The 27,230-nt window shown below is 36.1% G+C and overlaps 1 protein-coding gene across 9 annotated transcripts in view; it reads right to left on the reverse strand.

The window, feature by feature from the left end:
* LOC136841567 (protein tramtrack, beta isoform-like) overlaps positions 1-27,230 on the reverse strand; it is a 125,718-nt gene that overhangs the window by 10,519 nt on the left and 87,969 nt on the right. For 2 of the 9 annotated variants that reach the window (XM_067108587.1, XM_067108588.1), the window contains exon 5: positions 26,454-27,175. The exons of 2 other annotated variants lie outside the window; for them this stretch is intronic. In XM_067108587.1, the coding sequence (XP_066964688.1) occupies positions 27,014-27,175 (162 nt within the window). In that variant the 3' untranslated portion in view covers positions 26,454-27,013. Of the gene's footprint in view, positions 1-4,586; positions 5,530-9,592; positions 10,039-10,391; positions 10,821-17,738; positions 21,711-22,006; positions 22,348-26,453; positions 27,176-27,230 lie in introns of those variants that run through there. 5 more of the 9 variants (XM_067108562.1, XM_067108574.1, XM_067108565.1 and 2 more) reach the window with 5 other exon arrangements.

Consider the following 27,230-nt stretch of genomic DNA (forward strand, 5'->3'; position numbering starts at 1 on the left):
AGGCTATGCATGCTAGGTTCCTGCAAAACTGCAAAACATATATAACTTCTCGAGGTCCAGGTGCTCATGGAAGTTTCGTGCTAAAACAGAGCTTTTAAAAGATAAGAACAGAGGATACCTCTGGGTGACAGTCTCTTTCATAATTACTAGTACCGTATAGGCGCCATCATCATATAAATCCAAGGATGCTACCACATCCAGAGAAGAGAAAAAAGATCAACAATATTTGAATTAAAGATCTGGCGCGTGCAGCATCAATACCACTATTTCTGCTGCAGAGTTAAGAAGCGCTATTTATAAACCTACTTCCCTGGTAGCGTTTTCTGAGTGGCTTGAAAATAAAGCTTGGAGTCAAAGGTAATGTAAAATATCATCAGGAGACAAAAACTTTCTGGTGTAATTTTTTTTAAGTATATTAGTACAACAATACAAAAATCTTTAGCTTTCTAGGGTTACTGTCCCTCCGTCAGAAGAACTGTAAGTAAAAATTATTGATCGTAAGAATTATTATGACATTTACGCTAACAGAGCAACAAAACCATGGGGAGGAAAAAATTTCACAAAATCTCTTAATCAGTAAGGTATTACCTTTGACATTAGTCATCCTCATGCCTCACTAGACCACAATTACCCTTAAATTAACAGAATCTAGAATTACGTCTACTATATACAGTACTCTTTGAGGTCTCAAGACCAAATGAACAGATGTTGATTTGTATTCCTTCACTTACTATCCCTTGAAAATTCCCTACTCTTTGTCAACAACAACGACAAAAATAGATGACTACAGGTAAATAAAATGACAAGCCTTTAATAGGAGGACCACAGCACAATATACTGACAATGAATTCCTGCATCATATGGCATAGCTGATAATCTCTCTGCTATGTGATTCTGTTGTCTGATAACATTGTTGTTTTATCATGACAAACTTCGGCAAAATCTTTTTAGGATTATCTTGGGTGTTCTTTTTTATTTCCTGTATCTCAGTAGGAGGAACAGATAAAAAATACAAAGACAAACTAAAAGCAGCATTCAAACAGATGTGAGAGATCGGTTTAAGTGTTGCATATTATACAAGGATAGTTGCCTATTAGGGTTTTCATCATTACAGTATTTAGTTATTGCCCTTAATGAACAAGGCATTCATATATTGACTAAAAATACCAAAGAAGTTAAGACAACCAAATCTCCAGCCAATTTAAAAGGATTTCAAAGTTCTTTAGCGATATTTTATGGTTGCTTCAAATAGGAATAGCCCACAGTTGTTCACCCGTCTCAGCTGCTTCCAAAAGGTATAAAGTAGAAAGGTCAGGTGAAGGTCTAATATTTGCTTCGTCACAAACCTGTTACTTATAAAAAAAGCCTCATTTTTGGGGCCAACAAATCTCAGGCTCATCAAATTCGAATCAACGGAGAGAAGGAGAGATCTCCAATTCAAAGGCACCTCCCCTACCTTTGGTATGTAGGCTATACGCATCTAGCTCACTTTTTGTGACCCTTAGTATAATCATATAATCATCATTGTCACTTTACTCCCATGATGGGCTGTAGAATTCCCATATCATTTATCGTTTCCACGTACTGATTTCATTATTATATTTCTAAGCTTATTCTTTTTGTTACATGTTGCTGTGAAGTTTAAGCTCTACGTGTTCTGTTTACATTACGCCGTGGAAGGTTGCCGCATTATAAATAGGTCTACGTAACTATGTCATTCGTTTGTTTCTATTTTCTCATTTTAAACTTCATAATTACTTTCGTTTATCCTTATTGTTCTAGTTTGTTATTAAAGGAAATATTTTTAAGCCTTCAAAATAAATTTATTTTTTGTTCTGTAGTGGGCTTGGTCTATTACTTTTGGGTGCATTTGCAAATGCATTTGCCAGTACTGTTAATGTGAGGTATCTCGAGCAAGTATAAGTGCAGTCAGCGCTTGTGTACCTGATAGCTTTTCATATACCTACTACAGTTTCTTCAAAGTACTGAAATAAAGAAACGAAATCCAAGAGAGAAAATGCAATGTCACTGAAATATGGTGTAAATAGTCACGCGTATATTGCAACCCATTCTTAATTTATAGTACTTGTGGTAGAAACTTTACTAAGTGGCTTGAGGTAACTCCATTGCAATCCACAAGATCTTCATCAGCATTAAATGTTTTGAGGATATTTCTTCTCTAAAACACACAATGGTCCACAATTATTCTCCCATGCATTTGAACTATAGTTTGAACCAAATGGTATCAATTGCTTTTTCACCAAACACCATAAACCTACGAACGGAGAAGCAGAAAATCTGAGTAAACTTTAAAGAATTCTATGAATTGCAAATAATATTTATCTTTTCATAAAAGCTTTAATATTACATTTGTATATTTCAATGTGCTTCAAGACAACTCCCCAAGCTTTTGCTGGTATAGCACCTACAACTTTCCAAATGGGAAGGAAATTTGGATATAAATTCAGCTCGATTTATCACCAGCTTTTTCATGGTGAGGAAGGTGAGGGATAGACTGCACTTAATTTGTTTAAGTTTTCATACTCTGGAGCAAAATGATTACTATCTCCTGAAAATATCTGTTACAAGGCAAGCACAATTTGCCAAAGGTGTTTGGCATTCTAAGGCTTGTTGTACTTTTAGAAACCTACTTACCATCTCAATACATCATTTTCTATGTCAGTTTTATTTGCCTTTTCGCACGCAACTATCGTATTTTGCTATAACAGTGTATACTGGCGCCATCTATATGACACCACAGCGTGAATGTTTAAAATCAACAGCGCTCATAACGCGGATCACCACGGACAATCGTGTATCTATTGGCATATCAGAAACCGTGTCGAAATCAACTGAATCTTATGAATCGGTAGATACAGGATTTCTGAACCCGTACAAAGAGAATGTTAGGTTTCCAGACTCCATTTTTCCTATTTGTAAAACCAATCCAGCGGAGATACATAATAAATAAAGTATATCCATTACATTACATGTACCCAACATACAAAATGTGCCCAATATCAAAATACACCCAACATGTACGCAGCAGACAAAAATATATCCAATCAACAGCTGCAGCCAATATACCAAATATTTGTACGCAGTATACCTGACTTACACAATTATAAAAATAACCTGCTATTATAGATATATTTTGCCCTGAATGTGCATTAGGTACATCTGCAGTATTTGGTACTTTTTGCTCATCGCGTCTCGACAACAGCAACTGTCTTTTTAAAATTGGAGACTACATATATACTAAATATTACCATACTATTTCTACGGTTTCGAATGTAACTACCGATTCATATTGATGAGTGGAATTTAACTCGGTTTCTAACATACCAACAGCCATAATGTGATATATTCTCTATTGTAAGATAAATTACTTTCCGCTCAGGCGTTTTTTTTTTGCATCTGAAGTTCCTCTAGGAGATCTATTCATATTACATTTTTTAACTGGATTTCACTTCCTCGTATAAACGTCCATGTGATGTCTTGTCACTCACACTTTCGTAGAAATTATACTGTATACTTACACTTTAACATCATACAGTTCAAGCCTTTCTTCTCATGATATGGTTTCATTACACAAGTGGATCCTTTAGTTGACCTAGAAATAAGTAATTTCCGCTATGGTATAAAAGTAAATGTGATAAACTGAAACCATGCATCACACAAGTAGGACTTTGCCCCAGTGGAACCTTTAAAAGTACATATTACTGTACACTGAATGTCAGCTGTGGATCTACTATGAAGTTTTACCTGTTTTGTTAAGTTTTTTTGCTGTAAAATGATACTTTATAAGTGGTTCTCAACCTTTTTATTACCACGCCCCCTCTAAGAGCTGGTCCTTCCCTCCATGCCCCCCTTGCATCTATGAGTAAAAGTCCCTCCCAGATTCGGAGGAAACTAAAAAAAAAAAAAAAGAGAAAGAGAACGAATTTCGGGGAACAGGGAGGGAGGTAAATATTAGAAATAAGTGCTGAAAGGTTATTTCACCGGGTGACACAGGTCGGAAAACCCAGAAATATAATTACAAAATAATGGTCAGCCTAGCGAGTCTAACTAGAGTGGTAGAGTATAGGAAACTAACGTTAAAAGGCGATACTTTTTCATTTTTTATTTATAAACTTCTGGATATTAGTTCCTCACTCTTGTTAAGAAAATAACGAATATAATTCTAGAATTTTTACATTTTCCCTAGGCTTCGCGCCTCCCCTAGAAATTGCTGACACCCCCCAGGTTGAGAACCACTGCTTTATATGTACTAGAAACTCCTTTGACAGATAACATCTGCGACATGGTGATGTAAAATTAGGTCCCTTATAAAAATCATAGTCTCCAGAGGGAGATGAGGTGTTTCATACTATTTCTTATTGTCAGTGACTAGAGCATAGAAAGTTCATCAAATTATTTTTAAATATGAGATTGGAGATTTTATCACGTATGTACAGTCTCAACTCAAGTTCAAGAATTTTGGCGTTCTTTCTGTGTATCGTTTGATAAATAAAATGCATCATTGTTCTAATAGGACTGATGACCTTGCAGACTTACGGAATAAGCGGGAAAATAAGGCCAGTACCTTTTAGTTCTACAAATAAAGGTGGATTTTATTTATGAAAACATTCCATGAATAATATTATATACAAGGAAATGGCCATTCCTCTCTATTTCGATACATCTAGGGTGACAACTTCATTACTATACATCCAAGACCATTCCAGGGATCTGCTGACCTCACAAAGGTTTGAGAATTTCTACTGAACACAAGAAAGCACGAATTTCCAAATTTATTTACTTGTTACCCCAATCTTAACCTTCTGTACAAGAACAGGATGATGCAAAATGAATAGCAAGCCTAGACAGCCCAGAAAACATTTGCATTTTCTGCTAAGTTTATTTTGTAGCAGTAAACGTATTGTAGGGAAAAGTCCTCACACTAATCACTTAACAAACACTTAGAAGGCAAACCTGATTACTTAACAAACTCAAAAAAGAAAACTTGAAAAGTAGAGGAACCTTAATGGAATATTACTTCTTGTAAAATAAGTATTGTCGCATGAGGACAATTCAACAAAAGCAGCCTGAAATACCAGATACCAAATACTATACACAACATGGATTCGCCTTACTTCTCCTTAGGAAGCCACTTCTCTCACAGCTAAATCTCAAGTGTTAAGGTTTGTGACAACTGAAACTTAAAACTGTCATTGGATAATTACAAGAGCAGTATGATAAATTGACCCATCAGTATTACAGACTCTTCCTTTGGCACTGTTCAGAATGCACAGCCAAAACGTGCTTCGTGACGTCAAACTTTTGGGCAGCGGCGTAGGAGCAATAGGGGCAACTGTATGGTCTCTCGCCTGTGTGTATCCGAATATGGCGCTGAAGAAGCCAAGGCCATCGGAAGATCCTTCCACAGAAACTGCAGCGGGCTCCTCTTCCCCCTGCGCGAGCAAGGAGACTCATTCGGGCTGCTTCGCTGAAACCTCCTTCTCTACTTCCTCCTCCTCCTCTTGCTCCCTGTGGGGGAGGAACACGAGGGTCAATGAGGATGGAATCTCTCGAAGGATTTTTGGACACGTCTTTCACACGAACTCTTTCTTTCCATGCAAGAGGAGCACCACAGCAGGAGCTCTGATGCTTTGTTAATGGGCTCACGTTATTAACATGCACAAAACCAATGTCAAGTGTAAGGAGGTTATCTGAGCCATCTTAAATAAAAAATGTTACGTTAGTTGGCACAAATAAGTTTCTGCAGGATAATAAGAACAGCAATCAAGCAATGAATATTCAATGAAACAGCTGCAAAGACAAAACATCAGTGTGAATCACAAATCAATCTCAGGAAAGGAAGTAACACCTGCCAATCCCAAGCATAGGAATCACTTTGAATTTTTGCTTCCATGTTTTTTACAACTTCTCTTTCAAGGGATGTATATGTGTAGATGTACTGTATACTGTACTGTTTGTGCATGTTTGTATACAATACGAAATGTGTACGTTACCACCAAAAAGCCTTCTGTATGACATAGCAGTGTGAAACTTTAAATTTTCTTCAGTTTCAATGGCCAGTCCTTTCTTGACTCAACAATGAAAGAATGAACAAGGGAGTGACTGCCTTTTATTACTGTCTACTCATCCACCTTAAGAAAAGCAACTGCTTTAAGGAAAATGTACATCTTTAGATCGCACCCACGTTAAGATAGAGCAAGAAAAATTCAAGTTATTGTTCAGGTCCAGTTCACCGAGGGAAAGAAACATTGACAGTCTTTTCTTTGTACATCAAACCATGGTTGAGACTCACTGCATTCCAGATACTGCTTTCTCTTCCACACACACACACACACACACGCACAGATACTATGCCAAATTGATTAAAAAAAAACTGTATGTTCTGGACATAATGTATTCCTTCATTTGAGTAAATAGCAACTTTGTTTTCTGGCAAAAATTTCTCTAAATCTGACAGTCTTGTGCCTTAAACTTGATTAAACAGTTATATATACCATCTCAATATATTTGTATGTTTAAGTAATGGTATATGAAAATAAAAAAAACTTGTAAGACTTTAATAAGTCAAAGGTAAACATGACGTGAGAATGTACAATGATAATGAGTCCAGTTAAACCTCATCAGTTCTTCTGAAGAGAATTCTTCTTCATTCATTGATACAACTCACCTTCCCCCCCATCCCTATTCAGTATGTATTTCAAGGATTAATTCTCTTGGTTACTTACCATCCACTGTTAGTTCAAGCATTGCTCTCAATTTTTTTTTTTTTTTACTTTTATTAGATGGCCAAACCAGTTTTTCTAGGTTTTCTCATATTTTGCAAATGCATTCTCTCCCATTCTATAGAAAAGCAGCTTTGTTACTCATATTTATTTCTTTTTCTACATTTTCCTTCCAGCTGCCATGACATCATCAATGTAACTAACTTTTTATTTTACTCTCACCAACAAAGCTGGAGGATGCTATGTTTATGATTTGATTTGTTTGTTCATGCATTGGTTAACGGGATAGCACAAAAAGTTGGGTATGGTAGTTTAAGAAGAGTTTAAAAGAAGATGGGCTTTGTGCTGAGAGCAAGTGATTAGATTTTGGGAGAGACAGAACAGTAACTCTTGGGAAGAAGAGACCTGTCTCTCTCTCTCTCTCTCTCTTGGGCAGGAGATAACGATTACAGCCTAGAGTTGTACAAAACATCAAGAACTCCCACACCTACTTGACACTGATGGGCTCCAGAAAGATGTGGCCTGGATAAGGCCAGGTTGGTCCATAGCCCTGATATAATTACTACTGATCAGCCTAGGAAGAGGTTTGCAGTTTCCAGACACCCTTGCAGATAGTTTTCCTTTACTGGTCTTCCAGTACAATAATTTCTCCACTCTCTGTCTTCAGACTTTTTGTTTGAATCTCCCCCTTCTCCTGGTCCTGATGCATTTTTTGGGCCTTGCTAGTGACCTTGCCCTGCTTCTTACATATTTACTAGTTCTCTGACTGGCTTTACCTGGCCTGCCATGTCCAAACTGTCTCTATCTTTGACATGTCAGTCTCTTTTCTAGAGTTTGGACGATATATCTTTTTGGAGTTTCCTCATTCCTTATATGATCTTCCCAAAGAATTCTATCTGTTGTGCTTAATGTCCCCATGGCGCCCTCTTATGAGTGTCGAAAAGAAAAATTTCTTATGTCATTCAACTTTAATTTATACTAAAACTTGGCAGTTCTTTCTTATACTGTACTTGAAATCTTCCTGATACTTAGGATTACCTGTTTAAATCTCTGCACATTCCTCCTTCCACTAGCGTCTTTTTCACTTTTCTTCACATATACTGTAATGTGTATTGATTATATACATGCATATATATACTAACTTAGCCAACTGCCAAATCAATGTAAATCTTATTATAGTAAAGAAAACTTTATTAAAGTTGCTGACAAGTATAGTAATGGGAAAGGATGGTGGAAAGTCGATTCCTGAAAAATTAGTTTTATTTACAATTACATTTTATGAATAAAAACCTACAAAAGGAAATAATCATTTCAATCTAACTTGGGAAACATCAAAGCCAGAAACTTCACTGGAATACAAAAACACTTCAAATATTTTTTTTTCACTCACAGGAAGAGCTGAAATTTCTTATAACACCTCAAAGCATTAATTTTTTAAAAAGTATTTCCTTGTTAATAAATATCAGTCTTTTTTTACAAAATAAATTACATAAGCAGCATTCACAAGAGTAGTTTCTTATCCTGTCTTCAACAAACCTGTGTTGAATTCTTCAAGCTGAGGCCTACTGATGAAAAAGTCAAGAAACTTAAGTAACTTTTGCATTACACATGTAGACAGCTCTTAAGAACATGGGCATGAATAAAAATAAGTAATTTGATGCTTTTATTAACAAACATGTACTCAGTACTATATCTTAAAGCAAATTTAACTAGCCTTGTCCTGCATAAGTTTTAATTTACCATTGTAATAAACAACCTTGGATAAAAATGCAACACAGATTTCTGGAAAAATACCATTACTCCATATTTTATTATTGTATGCATAATGTCTCATCACAATTATTCAAGTTAGCCAAACAAAATACATGATACAGGCGGTCCCCGGTTTACGACGGGGGTTCCGTTCTTGCGCCGCGTCGTAACCCGAAAATCGTCGTAAGCCGGAAAATCGTCGAAAATCGTCAAAAATCATAAGAAAACCTTACTTTAATGCTCTGGGTGCATTGAAAAACAATGTAAACTGCATTATTGAGTTTACATCAAAAACCTTCAAATTAATGATTATTCTGCCGTTTTTGGGCCATATTTCTTCCGTTTGATCGGCGATCGACGCGTCGTAACCCCGAACATGCGCCAGAAGCCAGGAATAATTTCTGATGAATATATTTGAAAAAGCGCCGAACTCGAACGCCGTAGTTTTCGGAACCGGCCGTGAACCGGGGACTGCCTGTATATCAAACAATATAATGTCTAAAGTAAATACTGTTCTTTTTTCCCTTTGCAATTCCTTATCCAACACAAATCTTGATGTGGATGTATATGGTGCAATACACTTTCCAGTAATTTTTATTAGGTGATCTGTATGAAATACCTACAATTTTCTCATGGGCCTTTCAGTATGACTTCTAAACAATAAAAAACTCAGTTCAGTAACCTTTGTCCAGCACTCTGTGGGTATAAAATGTTTCTTTTGGGCTTCCCTATGTAAAGTTGCTTTAAAAAAACATCATTTAAATACTGTACTATGAAAAAGGAGTTGGTTGCTTTGATAATACATAGCGAAACTTTTGAATAATAACCTAGAAAATTAAGTAACAATTTTTTAATGATCAATATAAAAGTATGTACAGTACTGCAAAATACATGCAGTCTTTCTAGTTTAATTACAAATGCAGGAACTACATAACAGCAGAAACAGGGAAAATACCTCCTAAGTTCAAACACTACAGCTGATGTAACTTGATTGTTCATACCTACAGGAAAAATCACCTTTCTTTTACGACACCAAATAATGAGATTTAACGGGCATCCCATTGGCTAAAGTTCTAAAACTGATTATATAAGAACATTATAAGACAAGAGTATTGCACGCAATCAAAGATTGAAGCAGTATGCTTCTAAATGTCACAGCGAAACTAACACAGGGACGAAAGGTAACCTCACAAATTATCAAAATCACATTGTAAAAATTGGAAAGAAGAATAATAATTTAAGGTGGGTTTTCTTCTGCCACTATTGCATTTTGGTGCCTATGAAACACATGACTGCGAATCATCTCTTTACGATTTGCTCTGTAAGGGCAGTAATGGCAGGAGAATGGCTTTTCTCCCGTATGGGTGCGCATGTGACGCCGTAACAGCCACTCCCAGCGGAACTTGTGACCACAAACATAACACTGAATGCTCTTCAACTCTTTCTGTTGGAAAACGGGATGCTGGTGGGGCAGCTGAACCTGCTGGTGTTGTTGTTGTTGTTGTTGCTCCTCTCCACCAAACAGCAACTCATTCATGGCAATCTGCGAGAGGAAATACCACACCATCAGTGAAACTTTCCTAACGTCCCTCCTTGCAACATTAATATTCAGTGTCACTCTAGTGCCATAGTGTTATCCCAGATCCTCTGTCTACTACCAGTGAATGGGAACATTAAAAATATCAATGGCAAGCTCTAGTAGCCCTGAAAAGAAAATGTACTGTATTTTCTACATAACTTACTTTGTAGCAATGAATGTAACATATGCAAACTACATCACGCTAAATACTTTATGAAGGATTACAACGAAACACAAGGGGAGACTTTCCATCATAGGACCATTACCTTTTTAAAAGTTAAGCTTGACGTTGAGGAGCAATCTGACAGAAGCGATGCAAAATACCGGAGACACGAATGAAACAAAAGGCAAAATAAATTCACCCTCCCTTCACAACTGGAAGCCACTTACGTCCCAAATAAATCTTAAGTTCTATAAGGGATTGTGATGTCAAAAAACTTAATCATAATTACAATATCAATATGAACCACCAGTCACTGTGGGCTCTTCATATGGTATAGTTCAGGATGCAAAGCCAAAATGTGTTTCGTGACGTCAAACTTTTGGGCAGCGGCATAGGAGCAATGGGGACAACTGTACGGCCTCTCGCCTGTGTGTATCCGAATGTGGCGCTGAAGGAGGCAGGGCCATCGGAAGATCTTCCCACAAAAACTGCAGCGGGCTCCTCCTCCGCCTACAACAGCAAGGAGACGCCTTCGGGCAGCTTCGCTGAAACCTCCTTCTCTACTTAATCCTCCTCTTGCTCCCTGTGGGAGAACACGAGGGTGAATGAGGATGGCATCTCTCGAAGGATTTTGGACTTAATATTTCACACCTTCAATGCTCTGTCATGCACAGTAGGAGCTATAACCTATTGCTATTGGGCTCACAATTCTATTATTAGCATGCACAAAACGACAATATAAAAGGGATCAAAGGTGTTGGAGGCAGTTAAACCTGACATTCAGTGGTTGCAGTCCTATAATTTGATCTGCTACTACATTTGATTGAAGATAGACGAAAATTACTATATATCATTATAAAGCAAAGCCAAATTGCACCTAGTCTCTCAAGAATCAATCACGCAAGAATTATTCTGAAATAAGTTGCATCACTTGCTGTTTTGAATGCCCAATCAGTCTTATCATTAGGGATAGGAATTCAGCATAAGATGCCACCATTTAGAGCATCTCACATATGCCTCCCTGTAAGTAAGGATAACTTGCCATGCAAACGAAACTTAAAAATCAAGGATGAAAACACCTCTGGATACTATGGTTTTCATGAAATACCTATCTACTTTGCAGTCTTCTCAAATTCATGTTCAGAGGTGAAACATAATTCCAAATGAACCCTGAATAAGACTGAAAATCAGACGCCCTTCACCACAGAAAGTTTTTACAGAGAATATTATATATATTTGTATATATATATATATATATATATATATTGATATATATATATATATATATATATATATATATATATATATATATATATATATATATATATATATATATATATATATATATCAAAAGATCACTAACAATCACATCCAAGGTGCAATTAACATGACTTACAGGTCAATGATCAAAATAGCTTGAATTATGTTAATGATGGATTTGGAACTGAAAAAGATACCACTTTTATTTAAGTTAAAAAGGTCCTCCAGAGAAGTAGTGAAAATCAAATGAAAATGAAAAGACTGGTGATGCAAACTCTGACAGCTTAAAATTTTATAAAAAGAATTCTAAAAAGTAGGTAAATAAACACATTTGATAACTGAAGCTGTACATGATATCCTTAATTTCCTTCAAAATTCTTTTCATCTTTAAAAACTTTGGAATGTTAATTCTTATAATTATTATTCAGATGAATCCTATTCATATGGAACGAGCCCACAAGAGCCATTGACTTGAAATCCAAGCTTCCCAAGAATATTGTACTCATCAGAAAGACGTAACAGAAAGAAGCGATCACATATTGAAAAAAAAACTAACAAATTAATAAATAAATAGGAAAAATTTTAATTATTTATTTTAATAAATGAATTTGGGTAGTAATGCACTGCATCTTCAGTTGAAGTTCTTAAGTTCCAATTGCACAGCATCTTCTGGGAGGCTGTTCCACAGTCCAACAATGTGAGGAATACAGGACCTCTGGAAATGAGAAGTTCGACAGCAAGGGACATTTACTGGATATTGGTGCTACTGTAACGTGAGTCTGGTTGCTCTCGGTAGATAAAGGGGATCAGGGATCAATTGTGAATCTGAAACATCTCTGTTAAAATACAACTTATGAAATATTGACAAACAAGAGACCATCTGTCAATGGTCCACGTCATACCTGATAATATTAGGAAACGGAAATGTACCACCAAAAACAAATTTATCTAAAAAAGACAAATCGCTGGCAGAAGAAGACATCCACACCAGAGAGCAGTACTCTAGTAAAGGAAGGACAAATTACCTAAAACAGGTTGCATTGATTTTATCACTGTCATAAATACTGTATAAGAGGCCTTACGAACAATACATAACTTTCACGTGGCATATGCTGAAAAAATCATTAGATGTTTCTCAAAAGTAGGATGTGAGTAAAAGTTATACCTAGAATAGTTAAAGCTTCAGACTTATTCAGCAGAGTCCCACACACCTGAAGGGGAGAATGGGGTGGAAAATCTGTACGAGATCTGCTAATCAAAAGTGTTTTCATTTTACTGGAGTTCAGCCTCATACCCCACCAACTACGCCATTCACTAATCTGGTCCATGTCATGATTGAGACTTTAGGGCAGCTTCATTTCTCATGAGTGGAGACTTTATTGCACCCGCAAGTGTTGCATCATCAGCATAATGAACAATCTTGTTTTCCAGGCCAACAACCTTATCACTTGTACAGTATACACTTAAAATAACAATGAACTCCAGACACAATAGGTCTTGGTTTGCTAAAGATCTTACCACCAGCAACTTGCGGCTGCCTAACTGTAAGGAAATCTTGAAGTAATCCTATCCACCCACTCCAAGATTCTTAAGTTTTTAAAATTCATAAGCAGCACTAACATCTATTTCAATTACTCTGCACTCAACACCCTCATCAAGGCTCTCTTGCAAATGGCATGTCAATCCTTTGGATTCCACTTACTGTACTTATTTCGGTGGCTTAAAAATAAGTTTTCCTGAAACTTTTGAGACTAAGGGGAGAGTAGAAATTGGCCTGTAGTTACTGCAGTCTGCAGATATGCCATTCTTTGGCACAGGCACTGTATTACTAAGCTTGCGCTCATCTTTACAGGTACTACATTGAGGAAATGATAATGACAGGTCAGTGGATGATGCTGTTATGAATTAGGATTATGAGAACAATGATTATGAACCAGAATTACCCAACAAAAGTTATGCCAGTCTAACAGTGATGCTACTCTATCAGATGAGGATGCAATTTTTATACACCTAAGAATGGCAATTTGACCCCATTGGAATGCGTCATTCTTTCTTATTAAAGGTTGTGTAGTTTATTACTGTTACTAACTATAGTTTTGTTTTCTGTCATTACAGATCAAAGAGTCTAATATATTTGGCAGGCTGAAAGTTAAACCATAAATAAAAAAAAAAAAATTTTACAGTTGAGCAAGTAAATTTTCTACAACCTAATATTGTAAGGCAGTGCAAACCTATTTATGCATGAATGCTGACTGCAACACTGACAAGTGGAAAGAGTGCACACTGCAAACACCCTGGATAAATGAGTAATCCAAACTTCAAAACACTTCCCCCACATACACACACATTTCCTAACCAACAGACAAACATAAACCATACCAAATCATGCCAAATCAAATCCAACTTGTTTACAAAAACTTACAACAAAGGTAAGAAAATATTAAAACCATAGAGCTAAGGTTGATGATTTAGTATCATAGCTGCAGTTGTAACAGTTTTTGGGTTATGAAGAAATTTAATCTGAGGCAAAGCAATGCATATTTCAAAAAAGACCATAACATCAGTTATGGGAGCATTCAAAAGCACTTGAAGACCTACCATAATAGTAAGGGTCTGAAAACAGAAAAATTTATGTACATACAGGCAGTCCTCAGTTATCGGCGGGGGTTCCGTTCTGGGGGTGTGAATATAACCGAAAATCGCCACTAACCAAAAATCGGCGATTTCCGGCTCTTTTTCGGCGATTTTTGGGGCCTATCGGCACTGAAACCCACCGATTTTCGGTTATCGATGCCTCTGTTAGGTATGTATCGGTGCCAATACCCAATTATCAGTGCTAATAAGCGGAAATCAGTGATTTTCAGTACAGAAAATTGCAGATTTTCGTCGCTAGATAAGCACTGTAAAACCGGATCGCCATTAACCGAGCCTGCCATTAACCAGGGACTGCCTGTATCTACCAAATCAAGGCAATAAAAAATTTTTAAAAGGGTTTACTTTCCATATCTGATAACTACATTAGGGTAAACAAGAGCAGACCTAGCCAAGGCCTAATTTCTAATTGGCTAAAATTATGAGAGTAATCACCAACAAACCAAGAATAGGTTAGATATGTTACTCCTAAAGGTCCAGGCATACATTTTCAATTTAGCTCTGAACCAACAACTAAATTTGAACACTTTCATAAAATACAATCACCCATCTTCACGTCAGTCTGAAACCAAAGAAACACACCCCTAGGACTGGACCAAGTGGGCCAGATAGGCCAAGCTGTAATGAAGCAACCAGAGAATTCACCAAAACCAGTGCATTTCCTATTCTTACCTTCTCTAATTTCTCCTATATCATTCTACTTTTCATTGTTCCTTTTCATGAATCATGATAAGTCAATCTTAATTCTCTTGAGTATTTGGATTCTCACATGTTGCGGGAATTATACAACCCTTGTAAAAGTTACCCAAATTTTTAAAATTTGGGCAAAACTCAGGCACAATGTATTATAATACCTGTTTTAAAATGCATTCACATCTTTTGAATTTCTCATATTCTATACTTCCCACTGATTTATCTGTACACACTTTCAGGAATATTCTTCAAGTTTATTAACAATGTTTCACATATCCTATTTTTATATATTTTTACAATCATGTCAGTGAATTCCACTCCACAAGCAATACCGTACTCTAAAGTTCTAACCAATAACCTGCCACTAAAATATAAAACTGCAGTTGTAATCTAGTAAATTATGAGTCATGTGACATAAATCAGAAGGCTCAAGGTCCACAAGTCTTGCAACAGATGTATTTACTGTCACATAAGAGTACACTTCACCTTTCAGGTAGAATTGAGAAAGGAATACAAAGCAATACAAAACACTCCAGTAAAAGTATCAGTCAAGTCGGATGTTGTAGAGATTTTGAAAGAATAAAAAGATAATAATCAACAGGTAAGACGAAAGGCAGCACTGAATAATGAAAGATTCAGGTTTATCACAGAATGGTATTCGGTGAATGAAGGTAATATCATTGACAGGCCTGTCTACCTTTACATTAGAACACATTATCCAAACATGAAGGATTCCTAATGAGGTAATGCAATAAGCCTGTGATTTGCTGCTATGTCTACTAACATTCTCCCTTTCAATTACAAAAATGGATAATGATGAAGTTTCCCTGAAGAGGCCGAGTGTAAACACAACAAGGTTATTACTAAACATTAGAAAAGCAAACAAAGAGAATCCATATAAAATCTGTGAGCATACATGTAATTGCACTGTATAATACTTTGAGAGACTCAATCTAGAAAGGGTTCAGAAATTGAGTCTTCTAAACTCCTTAGACATTCTACTGTACAACAGTCATCCATGATTTGCATATTTCATATTAAAGCTATGTTTCACTGCATAGCCTGTGTATAATATTAAACCAACAATAGAACTCTAAGAGAGAAAGGATAAATTTTATTTTATTGAGCTGATTTTGATAAAGGTCCAGTTATTATCATTACTATTATTATTATGCAGTTTATCCAGATATCAGTTAATGTCCGAGTTTACAATTTCAAAAGCTCCCATGATCAGTTCCCAGCAAAATTTGCAGAGCAACTAGATGGTGTCCAAAGCATAAGAATTACTTTGAAAGGTAAACTGAGAAACCACATCTCAATGGTGTCATGAAATACACAAGAAAAACCCTCTACAGCTATAACACCCCTATCAATATGAGGGCAGATAAGCCCCACTTAAAGCGTAGCTAATCATATTCTGAAGTAACAGCTCAAAGAAGACCTGAGACACTGGGCTTCCTACATATGCCCAGCCCATTATTTCACCCTTCTAAAACATGTTAAATAAAAGACCAATAAAATGAAAAGAGAAAATGAGTGGCAAAGCACCAAAAATGTGCTTAAAAATGGAAACACACCATCTATCATTCACAACAAAAGGATCCCCGTTGGGGAGCACTCCAGACGATGCATCTTGTATGGTACATTGTACACTACATTGTACAAAGACTCTTGGTAACATTCCTTCCTACACCTCTGTTTATTGCACTGCTTTCTTTCTTTTAAATTTCATTTGTTACTTCTGGCCTCTTTCCACTTAGCTGTCCAACTTTCAACTTTTTACTGATCATATTTTCATGTTTCAGTCATAAGACAAATTTATCTAGCAAGCACAAAACAAACTTATCTTGCGAGCACTAGGAGTCTAATAGTGTGACTAGGCAGTCTCATTAAACTACTTTACAGAATCCACCTTCTTATGACCATGACACTTACACTAACTGGTGCATGTGCATTCTTCTAAATGATACCCGTATACTCGTCCAAATGATGAAAAGGCAAAATTAAAGTCCCCACAATTCAGTGTAGGGATTACCTATACTTCTTGCATATCTGTACCTAATCTTATGTGAACCATACAACCACTTGTGCAAATAAGGAACCCACTAAAGACTGATACATTATTCCAAAGCACATCCCATCACAGTAAACTGGAAATTCATATACAGTCCATCACTAACAAAGTGGGAATCAAACCTTCATGCAGCAACAGTGAATTGATGCTAACTTTTAGGCTTCCCTGAAAAGATAAATACCTGTAATAAACCTCTTCAAGCCTGGGAATATTGAACTCCAAGTATATTCCAACCTATCACTTGTACCTTAAAACTAAAGGCTTAGATACTGCAGTACCTGAACCGTGATTGTTATAAGATTTCAAGATGCTTATTTCACAACATTGAATATCAATGCCTTGTAAAGACATTACAAAATTCTTATAGCTTCTCAAGAGATAACATATTAGCAACTGTCACCTGAATGCAATATTGCATTGCATTTTGGAGTAACAAAAGCCTGTCAGTTATCTAATGACATTCCCAAAATTTGGTACTACAACTTATTAACAAGATGGGGATTTTTATATATCTCCAAATAATTATCTTCTTCCGTTATATTTCCAGATCAGAGGTGTTTTTATGCAAATCCCCATTCAGTCAAAAATTTTAAGGAAATTTAGAATGTTGAAGAGTAAGGTAATGTATGATAAAAATGTATATACCTCACTTTACAGTGGTGTACTATAATTGTAAGTGGTATAAAAATGCCACTAAAAATTAGCTGTTATTAATTTTCATAATTCAGTTTCAACATGAAATAGAAAATCAGTATCAGGCACTGTACATCTACATTTTCAGCACAAATGATCAACACTGTACAAGGTCAATTAAATACACCAAACACAACAAGAGTATTTAATTCTAAGCCAATGTACATATGTACAGTTTATTTACACCATAATTTACGGAAGTAATAGGGGAGAGAAAAGAATGCAAATAAAAAATAATAATGAATAAGCTCAGCTGACCAGATAAAGTAGTTTTGAGCAAAAAAAAAAAAAAAAAAATGAATCTTTTAAAATCCCATTTAAATAACAAACATGCTATTCACCAAAACAAAAGCACAAACAGTCTCCTTACCAAAGTTCAAAATTTAATGCTGGCTAGCACAGGTAATAAGTACATTAAGCATGAACCCATCCTCAACAAGACACTTGAAGTAAGAAAAACTCAAACTTAATGCAAATGCCAAACGCTTCTGTTTTATTCCTAATCAAAGATTATTAGACACAGTACAAACTTCCCTCAATTCAGGATTCTAAATGATACCATATTACTTTTCTTCCCTCACTTCATATTTTCCAACAATGAAATTTGTGACTGATTATTGTTTCACCCAGGTTGAAGCAGCATCAAAAGATGACTTTCAATACGATGTTCAAAGCTATGGCACATTTTTTATTTACGACATACTATGTTAGTGTGCTGTACCTCGAAATTCTATGCTGTGCATTTCTTTTTCCTCTTTACACATCTAATAACAGTTGCTTGGTGGATACATGTCAAACATTTACTGTATTATTAATCAATATTTTAATCAGATCACTGAGTCAAATATTTATTATGGGAAGCAATAATCTTTGACATGTGGCCACCAAGCAACTGATATGCATATGTAAATAAAAAATCTATCTATAAAATATAAGTTCAATCTTCAGAAGAACATCCATCAAATAAAAAATATACCAATTAAAAAGGTTAATCTATTACCACAGATATTAGATTATTCCTTTTGACTGAAACTGATGAGGATAGTAAAACTGGTTAAAATAACCTGGGGAAATTCCACAAGGATGTCTAATTCCATGTGCATCACTTGTTCGGTTTCTCCATTTTCAAAAACACTACAGTACTGTATGTGAAACAACTCTTTCACAGTACTAGCACAATGTCTCATTCTGTATACGGAAAAATATCAACATTTGTTTTCTCTATTTAAAATATACAGAATGTTAAGATACAATTTTACTGTACAGTAACCAAATACAGTAAAAAATTGAGAGAGATAAATGGACAGTGCAAGACAGGTAGATTGAAAGATGCCAACAAGCCAGGCAACGCAAGTTATAAATTTAAAACAGGCTTCCTATCAAGTTAAAGTATAAGTTCAATTGCAGTTAAGAAAGTATTTTTTTTCTCTTAGGAACTGCCTTGTAATTGGACTACATAACGAAGTGGTCAAAACATTGACAGTATAATGTCAGTTATTCCAAAATATGACTTTGTCCACAAAAAATTTTGAGATAATATAAGAATTAAAAAAATGGGTACATAAGGACTAACCACCATTAAATACAGTCAGTGAATAACACTGTGAATGTTATTCAGTGAATGACTGAATAACAGCCACTGACTGACACAGCATAAAATGAGTGCAGTGAGCCATTTATACCTTGAAAACAAAAAACTTCCCCTTACATCACAGGAGCTGTATAAGATATATACAAAAACAACAATGCAGGGCTATACTGTTATAAGGATGACTCCAGTATGACATCATTATCCTTTATGATTAATATATAAATAATTATTCTCCTTTATGATCAACATAAATAATTATTCTAAGTAAAAAACAAACTGCTCCCATTATTCAAAATCCTTTTCTAACACAAAAAATGTGCAATCCAACATGAGAAACTGAACTCTTAGCAATTCCAAGTACGCTAATCAGAACATGTCATCATCATTATAAATATCAATACTGTACAATTGCACTCTGGCCCTTTCTACATATAAAATAATATTCCTATTGTACATGGCACCAAGCAGATAAATATCCGGTATTTTTTCCCTTTGAATAAATCTGTGCAAACTAACAAAAATAATAAAAGTGCCTACGAAATTACATTTCCTTGACATCAATCCAAAAAACTGCATGTGATGTAAATAATGTACTACTTAGGAAATGAGAATAAAGAATCACTCCAAAAATCTAATTTTTTTTTATTAACCACTGTTCAATTTAACATCTGAGCATTGAGGAGAGTTACTGCCATCAATTAATTACAAAACAGAATCCGGAGTAATAAAATATACAAATTCTCATTTCACAACTTAGAAGAGAAAAAACATGTTCATAATGCTACAGAAATAAAGGAGCTATAATCTAAATTTGTTCAGTTCACAAATAGTATATTCCCTCTGACTTTAGACATTTTTTTTTAGGAACTGTCCAAATAATATGACAGTAAATAAGGTAGTAGCAGCAAAATCACAAACTGAATTCATCTTCTGAATAATAATAAGTTCTAACCTTCATATAGTAACTCTGTCAAACTGACCTCAAGAACTACTAGCACAGCTCTTATTTCCTGTCAAGTTCTCAAGGTTACATCTTCTGATTACATCATTCTCTTAAGAAGCTTTGAATATATGTGCTGTATTCATTACTATGCAAAATACGTGACAACTGAAATATGCCAATGAAAGAACAGTTGTTGTGGAGTTGCAATTCAAACTAAATTGCCATTGACTTTGTTCAAGAAACTGACTAGAACAGATTATAGCTGCTTTCCATAGTATGAGAATTGTTTAGGGTAAATTAGTGATCTTTGACAGAAATCAAAAGAAATTTCATAAAAAGGGCTTTTTAGAAAAGTTAACACGATCTCGTCCAAAAAACAAAAGTAAAGAACACTTCGCTTTCCATAAAACAAATTACTTATTTACTCTATGAAGACAATTAGCCTCAAATCTATATAATCTTCCTTTAATATAAATTTTGTATAAATGTAATCCCAATAACTTGCAAAGAAAACTGCATAAACTCCAAAGAGTGGTATGAGGCAGAAAGACATGGTTTTACTATAACCTGAGATCAAAAGATGGCACTGTCTCCTGCAAAGTATCAGGTGCCACTTTGTGAACAGAACGAAGATGTCTCTTCAGTATCTCTCTTTGGTTAAAGGAGTGCGGACAATGGGAGCAAAGGTAAGGACGTTCTCCCGTATGCGTTCTCTCATGACGGACTACTTTTGAGGGTGTGGCAAACCACTTTCCACAAAACTGACAGGTGTAATGTCGTTTATTTTCAAAAAGCTGCTGAAATTCATTGTGAGAATCAACCTTGTTTTGCTGTTGCTCTTGATGTTGCTCCTGCTGGGCCAAAGGTTGGTACAGCTGGTGCCAATCAAATGAGGCGGATGCCCCACCCCCTCCCTGAGAGCCAATCCCATCACTACCACCATCACCATCACCACTACCATGGCTCACCTACAATAGAGAAAAATAAATACTGTATAGTAAGAAAATTAACACAACATAAGCAGTCAGAGTTCTTTATAGTTAATTTAAAACAGAAAAAATTAGGATGGAAATCTAACACAGCATCAGAATCTGTGATAGAATAATATTTTCTGCTTCCGATTTCTGAGGTCCTTAACCAAAGAAAGACAAAACCAAATCTTTTGTACCCTCAGAATCCAACCTTACATGAAAAAATATGAGCAAGAATGACAAACATATACACAATAACTTTCCTCAGGAAGTGTTGGTAGTCACATACCTGGGTGTTCTGATTTTATGCCGACATTACTGCCATTTGAGCACCGCGTGAAGGTGCATGGACAAAGAAGGGTTTCTCCCAGTGGGTGCACGTGGAGACGTCTGCCTAACCCACCAGGTCGGGCAAAGAAACGATGACAAAGAGGACAAGTTTGATTTCCAGTAAGAGGCAAGTCCTGAGGATTCTGAGAGGAAAGATGAGAAGGCACCACCCCACATCCAGAAGATGGAGACACTTGGGTCTGTAAGCGATGGCTCAGCATGTGGGGAAGAGAAGGATTCGCTGGCACTCCACCTCTTCCTTCAGCCTGCAGAAGAGACAAGTCAACTTCAGTATAGACTTGACGACTTCTCCATCAATATCATCAGCATCATTAATCATCATTAAATCAACAAGAAGAAGTCACTTCATTTCCTTACATCATAACACAAAATTCATTCCTTAAAATCAAAATAAAACCAGATTTCTGGTTCAGTCTTTTCATTTCCTTAGCAACATCATGATCATAATTTTCTAGATAGGGACCCTACAGAAAATTTTCAACACCTCATGACACAAAAGAAACACAGGCACAATGAACCAAAACACTCACAAGAACTACACCTTTAAAGAGCAGAATATGGCTGGGGGAGGAGATCCAAGTGACGCGCCTGCATGTGCTTGGTGACATTCCCCTTGAGAGCTGCTCGGTAGGGACAAAACATGCACGTGAACGGCTTCTCTCCCGTGTGCACAAGAAGGTGGTTCTTCAGGTTATAGGCTCGATTGAAGGGCTTTCCACAAATATTACAAGGAAAGATCTGGCTGCAAGCTACACCAACCCCAGAACCTGATGCTCCTGTTGTCAGCAGAGGGGTCCCAACATCACCAGAGCCTCTCCCTACATCACCTTCTCCTCCAACCCCTCCAACCCCACAATCGGACACGGGTGCCACCACCTGGACCTGCTGATGACACATCTGGGTCAGTCCCTAGTTCAATCCAAAAGTGAGATGCAACTGAAGGATGCTTTTGCAATTTAGGTGGTTTACTGCAGCAACCAATCATAAAACTGATATTCATAAAAGAATAAGCCATTGTCTTACTATGGCCTCCGGCTTTAGTATGGTTTGTATCTGTGAATCTATTTTAATTTTTCAAAGCTACCATTCCTTTTATTTAATGTGAACAATTGTGTTTCCTTAAGAATTCAACCCCAGTTCAAATTAGCTATGCACATTAGACGGGAGCATATTTTCTAAATACTATCAACAATATGGCAATGACTGTTTGACTGATAAAAAATTAAATGCAATATTTTGTAGACAATAAACTAACATCTACGTTTATAAATCCTGGCTCAACTTACAAATCCAGTTCATAATATAACTAAACAACAAAAGATAGCTCATGACAAGTGTGAGTTTTTCTTACAGAAATATATAGTATATGTTATAAAATTATTCTTCATGAATAATCCAGTCCTTCCACAACAAGAAAATGTATAACGAAGGAAAACTGCAACAAATAAATACAAAATAAATGGTCCATCTAAGGAAAAATAAGGTCAAACTCAAAAGGAAAGAAAAGGGGCACTGAGGACAATGATCTGAATTTATGAAACCATTTCAAGGTGCTCGTACAATCCAGACCAATATCACTGCTATAAAGTGGCTAGTCTTGCACTTGATAAAGCCAAGGAAGATACTGAGCCAGGTGCAATGAATACAATAACTACTTGATGTTGGAAAGGATTAAGTCTGAAACTGTCAAAACAACTTGAGGTGTTTCTTTAGTGCATATGTTTGAATTCATTTTGTTAAGAGTTTTGGTATTCTTTTTCACTACCTGTACAAAATATCACAAGCCAAGTCCACTCAACATGAATGAAAGGCCAGGGTTAGCTGCAGACTGGCAGTCTTGGAGTCAGTGTTCTCAAGGTTAATGATGATGATCATTGTTATTTGGTGATTTAACCAGACCACTGATTTGAAATTCTTGACTATCTTAAGGAAGATATAGAGGGTTTGCTCTTTTGTGAAATTATTATTTAATAAAACGTAATTCTTTACAACTGAATAATTTGATAAATTAAAAATTATAAAGATTCTGACAAAACTTCTTGTGTTTGTTTCCAGAACTTGACATTTGTTGTTGGTTGCAGGCTGGACATATAAAATGTCTAAGCAGTTAATATTTACCTATATATGAAGTTCACAGTAATGATGATGGCAGCCAGTGATCACAATAGTTACTAATCCTTACAAAAATGTGAACACAGTACATATTTACTACTGATATTCCTTAAATAAAAGATGGTGAATGATGTATAAAATATAATGATGTGAGGGAGATGAAGATGGTTGGAGGTAAATGCACCATTAAAGAATAGTATGATAGTGTCAGCTAGGTTCCTGTAGTCATCCAAAGAGTTTGAAGACCCAGACCTGCTTGGACGAGATCTATGAGACAGGAGGTCAGAGATGAATGGAGATTTCCAGAAAGAGAAAAACACAGAGACTAAAGTATAAATTTTCAAAAGCCCTTTTGCTTCTTATGTTGGAGTAATGGTGATGATGAATATAAAAAACCTATGTCCAGTTAAAACATTAAGCTGAGTGACAGAAACACTACTTCAACAATGCACATTAAGATTAAGCTGTAACTATATGTGCAATGACCATGAAATCACAGCCTGACCCTTTTGTAAGGAGTGTAATCTTGATAAAGTACCATGAACACCTGGATAACATAGGATAACATTAAAGTTCCCTCACCAGACAAGAAAGAGCAGCCTTCTCATCCTCCCCCTTCACACTTCCATGGGTAGGAATTGCAAAAGGTCCTGTTATACAAGCTGCCTTCCCTGAAACAAGGGTCTTCATCAAAACTCAAGTAATGGGTGATATCACTGACAGCAAACTTCCAGTGTAACAAACAAGTCTAGAGGATGTAAATATTTCAATACTAACACTGTGTAGTCAATTTGAGGTTCTTGAAAGCAACTGAACTTTAAGATAAGATTCATGCATTTCCCTCCGAAGGCTCCCCAGAATTGTGGTAAGGTACCAATCGGACTGAATAATGTCCTGGAATGAGTTTGTGAAGTCCAACTATTTCCGTAAAAAGTACCCCTTAACAGTAATAATCTACACCCTTAAGTGAATTTAACAGGAACATCTTTTCTCTTCTTAAAAAATTAAGAAAAAATCCACTAAGAGAGGAATAAAGGCTGAAACCGGAGAGAAACTGCCAACAGTATGGGCAGAAAATTATCCCAAATGTTATCTGCAAAGAGCCTCAGTTATTGCATGCATTGCTGGATAATCCTCAACCATGAAGACAACAGTTAAACTAGCTAAAGTGGGGCTAATCCATGAGCCTGGCCCACATTGAAAGTTCCTTTGCCAGATTCACAGGGAGAAACAGCAGGTCAACAAAACTCCTACACTGGAAACATGATGTTATTTTCAACCTTCTGAAGCATACAGGTTTGTAGGTAAGTGCTCTCTAAAAATAACTCATCAGCAACAGAGGCAAGGGAAAAGCCACTGCACTAGCCATACAGTGCTCAGGTAGAGGAGTGGTATTACATAGTAAATGAAAGCTTCCAATTCATAGCAAAAGAAAGACCAACACCAAGTTTGAAGTTTTGGTTCAAGACATGGTAGAGGTAGGCAACAAATTGGAAAGCTTCCACTAACTGAGAGGAGGCAATTCATTGTGTCCTGCCATCATTTTTATGCTCCCATCTACTTCTTCAGAGGGATAAGGGATGCCCACCCTCTTGTTTATGCAAAAGCTATGAAGCTTGAGAAAATTAAACGAAATCAACAATAAGAAACAGAGTATCCCTCTACATTATTGGGCCACTTTTCCTCCCTAGAGTGCCTGACTCCCAATGTCCCTAGCAATCCCTTTGTGATGAACATCTTGGGCCCTGGCTCTTGTGAATCACCACTACATCAGTGGACTTTGATACCATAAGCCCATGCCATTGACAAATGAGTCCTACATCAAAGTTGCAGCCTCTCAGCTCCCGAATACAGTATCTATAAATGTGAAGGATAAAAATGAAAAAAAAAAAAATAAAAAATTCTCAACAAGTAAGAGTTTCTAGCATGAGATAAAAGCTTCTTTAAAGTGGGGAAGTCTAAATTATCATCTAACCACTGATTCACATTTTTTGAACCATTATACACCACTCAATTTAGCTGTACTAACTGTATTACCAAATAAGTAAAAGTATGAAGGTCTGTGATTGCAGGAAAAGAAATTTTATGAAAGAAATTCCCTGATGTCCCAATTTTCATACAGGAATGGTATATCTGGTCTATGGTGAATTACGAGGCATCTGAAAACTCAACTTTTTCTAATGGCACCCTGAATTTCAAGACTTTCGCTATCAAACAGTCACCCTTAACTGATGTTGAGGATGATCCCATTTACTCTTTAAAATTTTCTATACCCCTGAAAATCTATTAGTAGGATGGTTATGATTAATTTTTTGGGATGTTGAAGTCAAATTTACCATGTAAGACAAACTAGTACACCATCAATCTTTTCCTTTCAAGACAAATTCCTCCTACAGACATATCCTGGATTTCGAAAGTGTACCTTATTTGTTCTTATAATTTTGTCCCTTGTATACAAAAAGAACAGCTCACATTTCTGAATCCTTTGCTAGGAATTTCAGGAGTTACTTTCCAAAGAGAACAATGCTGTTATTGCATAGTTTGACTTTTGTAAAACTCATGAAAACTTGCTATAACAATCTTTCAACTGCAGCACAGAAATGATTGATTGCATATTTAAAAATAATCAAACATATATAGCGAGCAGGTCATATGACTGAACACTGTATATCTAATGAACAGAATATTTACAGCAACAGGTTATACTGCTCTGTTTCCATGCCCCCACTTTAAACTGTTATGCTGAGCTATTGCTCATGCTCCTGACTTAAGTTGTAAATGTAATGCTCCAACACTTAATTTGATAAAACAGGAGAGTACATATAATCTACTATACACTACTTGTTCTCTCATTAAGGAATGAAAAAAAAAAAAACTTTGGTAGTTCAAATGGTGGATAATTTATTGTCAATGAAAAACACCTAACCACTCATTTACATAAGTACTTATTTTTATATCACCAATATAAATGCATTTGTCTTTTTCTTAACTTATATATTCACAGATGTTCATGGCATCATGACTAATAACTTTCTAAATTCTAACTACCTTTAAGTACAAACTCATACTCTTTGGCTTTCAAAGTGTTTAGTTTATAAAAATGCATAACAAACTATCTAAAAATGAAAGAAATCCTTTTTAAACAATTGGTAATACCATAAGATGCTGCTAACATCCTAGCCCTTAAAGATACAGACAAAAACAATTGCAATCCTTTTCACAAGTATAGTCAACAATGAAAGAAACCTAAATGACTCTCAACACTGGGCACCCTATTGAGCTGTGTGAGGAGAAACTATAGATGATTCTGATCTGGATGCCACTTTCGCAGGTGAGCATGTAGGGTGTCCTTTCGACTAGATCTATAGTGGCAATAGTAACAGGCAAAAAGGTTCTTGACTCAGTATGAACAGGGAACAGGTTCTCCAGATGCTGTTTAAGTGTTCCTACCACAGAATGTCCTCTGGCACAATGGACACACTGCAGGGGTGCTTATGGTCTTCAGGACATCGGCGTCCCTTCCTCCTACTCCTCCTACAATCCCATCTCCTCCACTTCCTACAGATAGCGACGCAGCTTCGGCACCAATTACAACACCCTGCAAACACACCCAAGAGGAGTTCTTATATCACAATGGTCCCACGAAAAACATG

Source organism: Macrobrachium rosenbergii, chromosome 9, assembly GCF_040412425.1.
Source record: "Macrobrachium rosenbergii isolate ZJJX-2024 chromosome 9, ASM4041242v1, whole genome shotgun sequence".
Lineage (NCBI taxonomy): Eukaryota > Metazoa > Arthropoda > Malacostraca > Decapoda > Palaemonidae > Macrobrachium > Macrobrachium rosenbergii.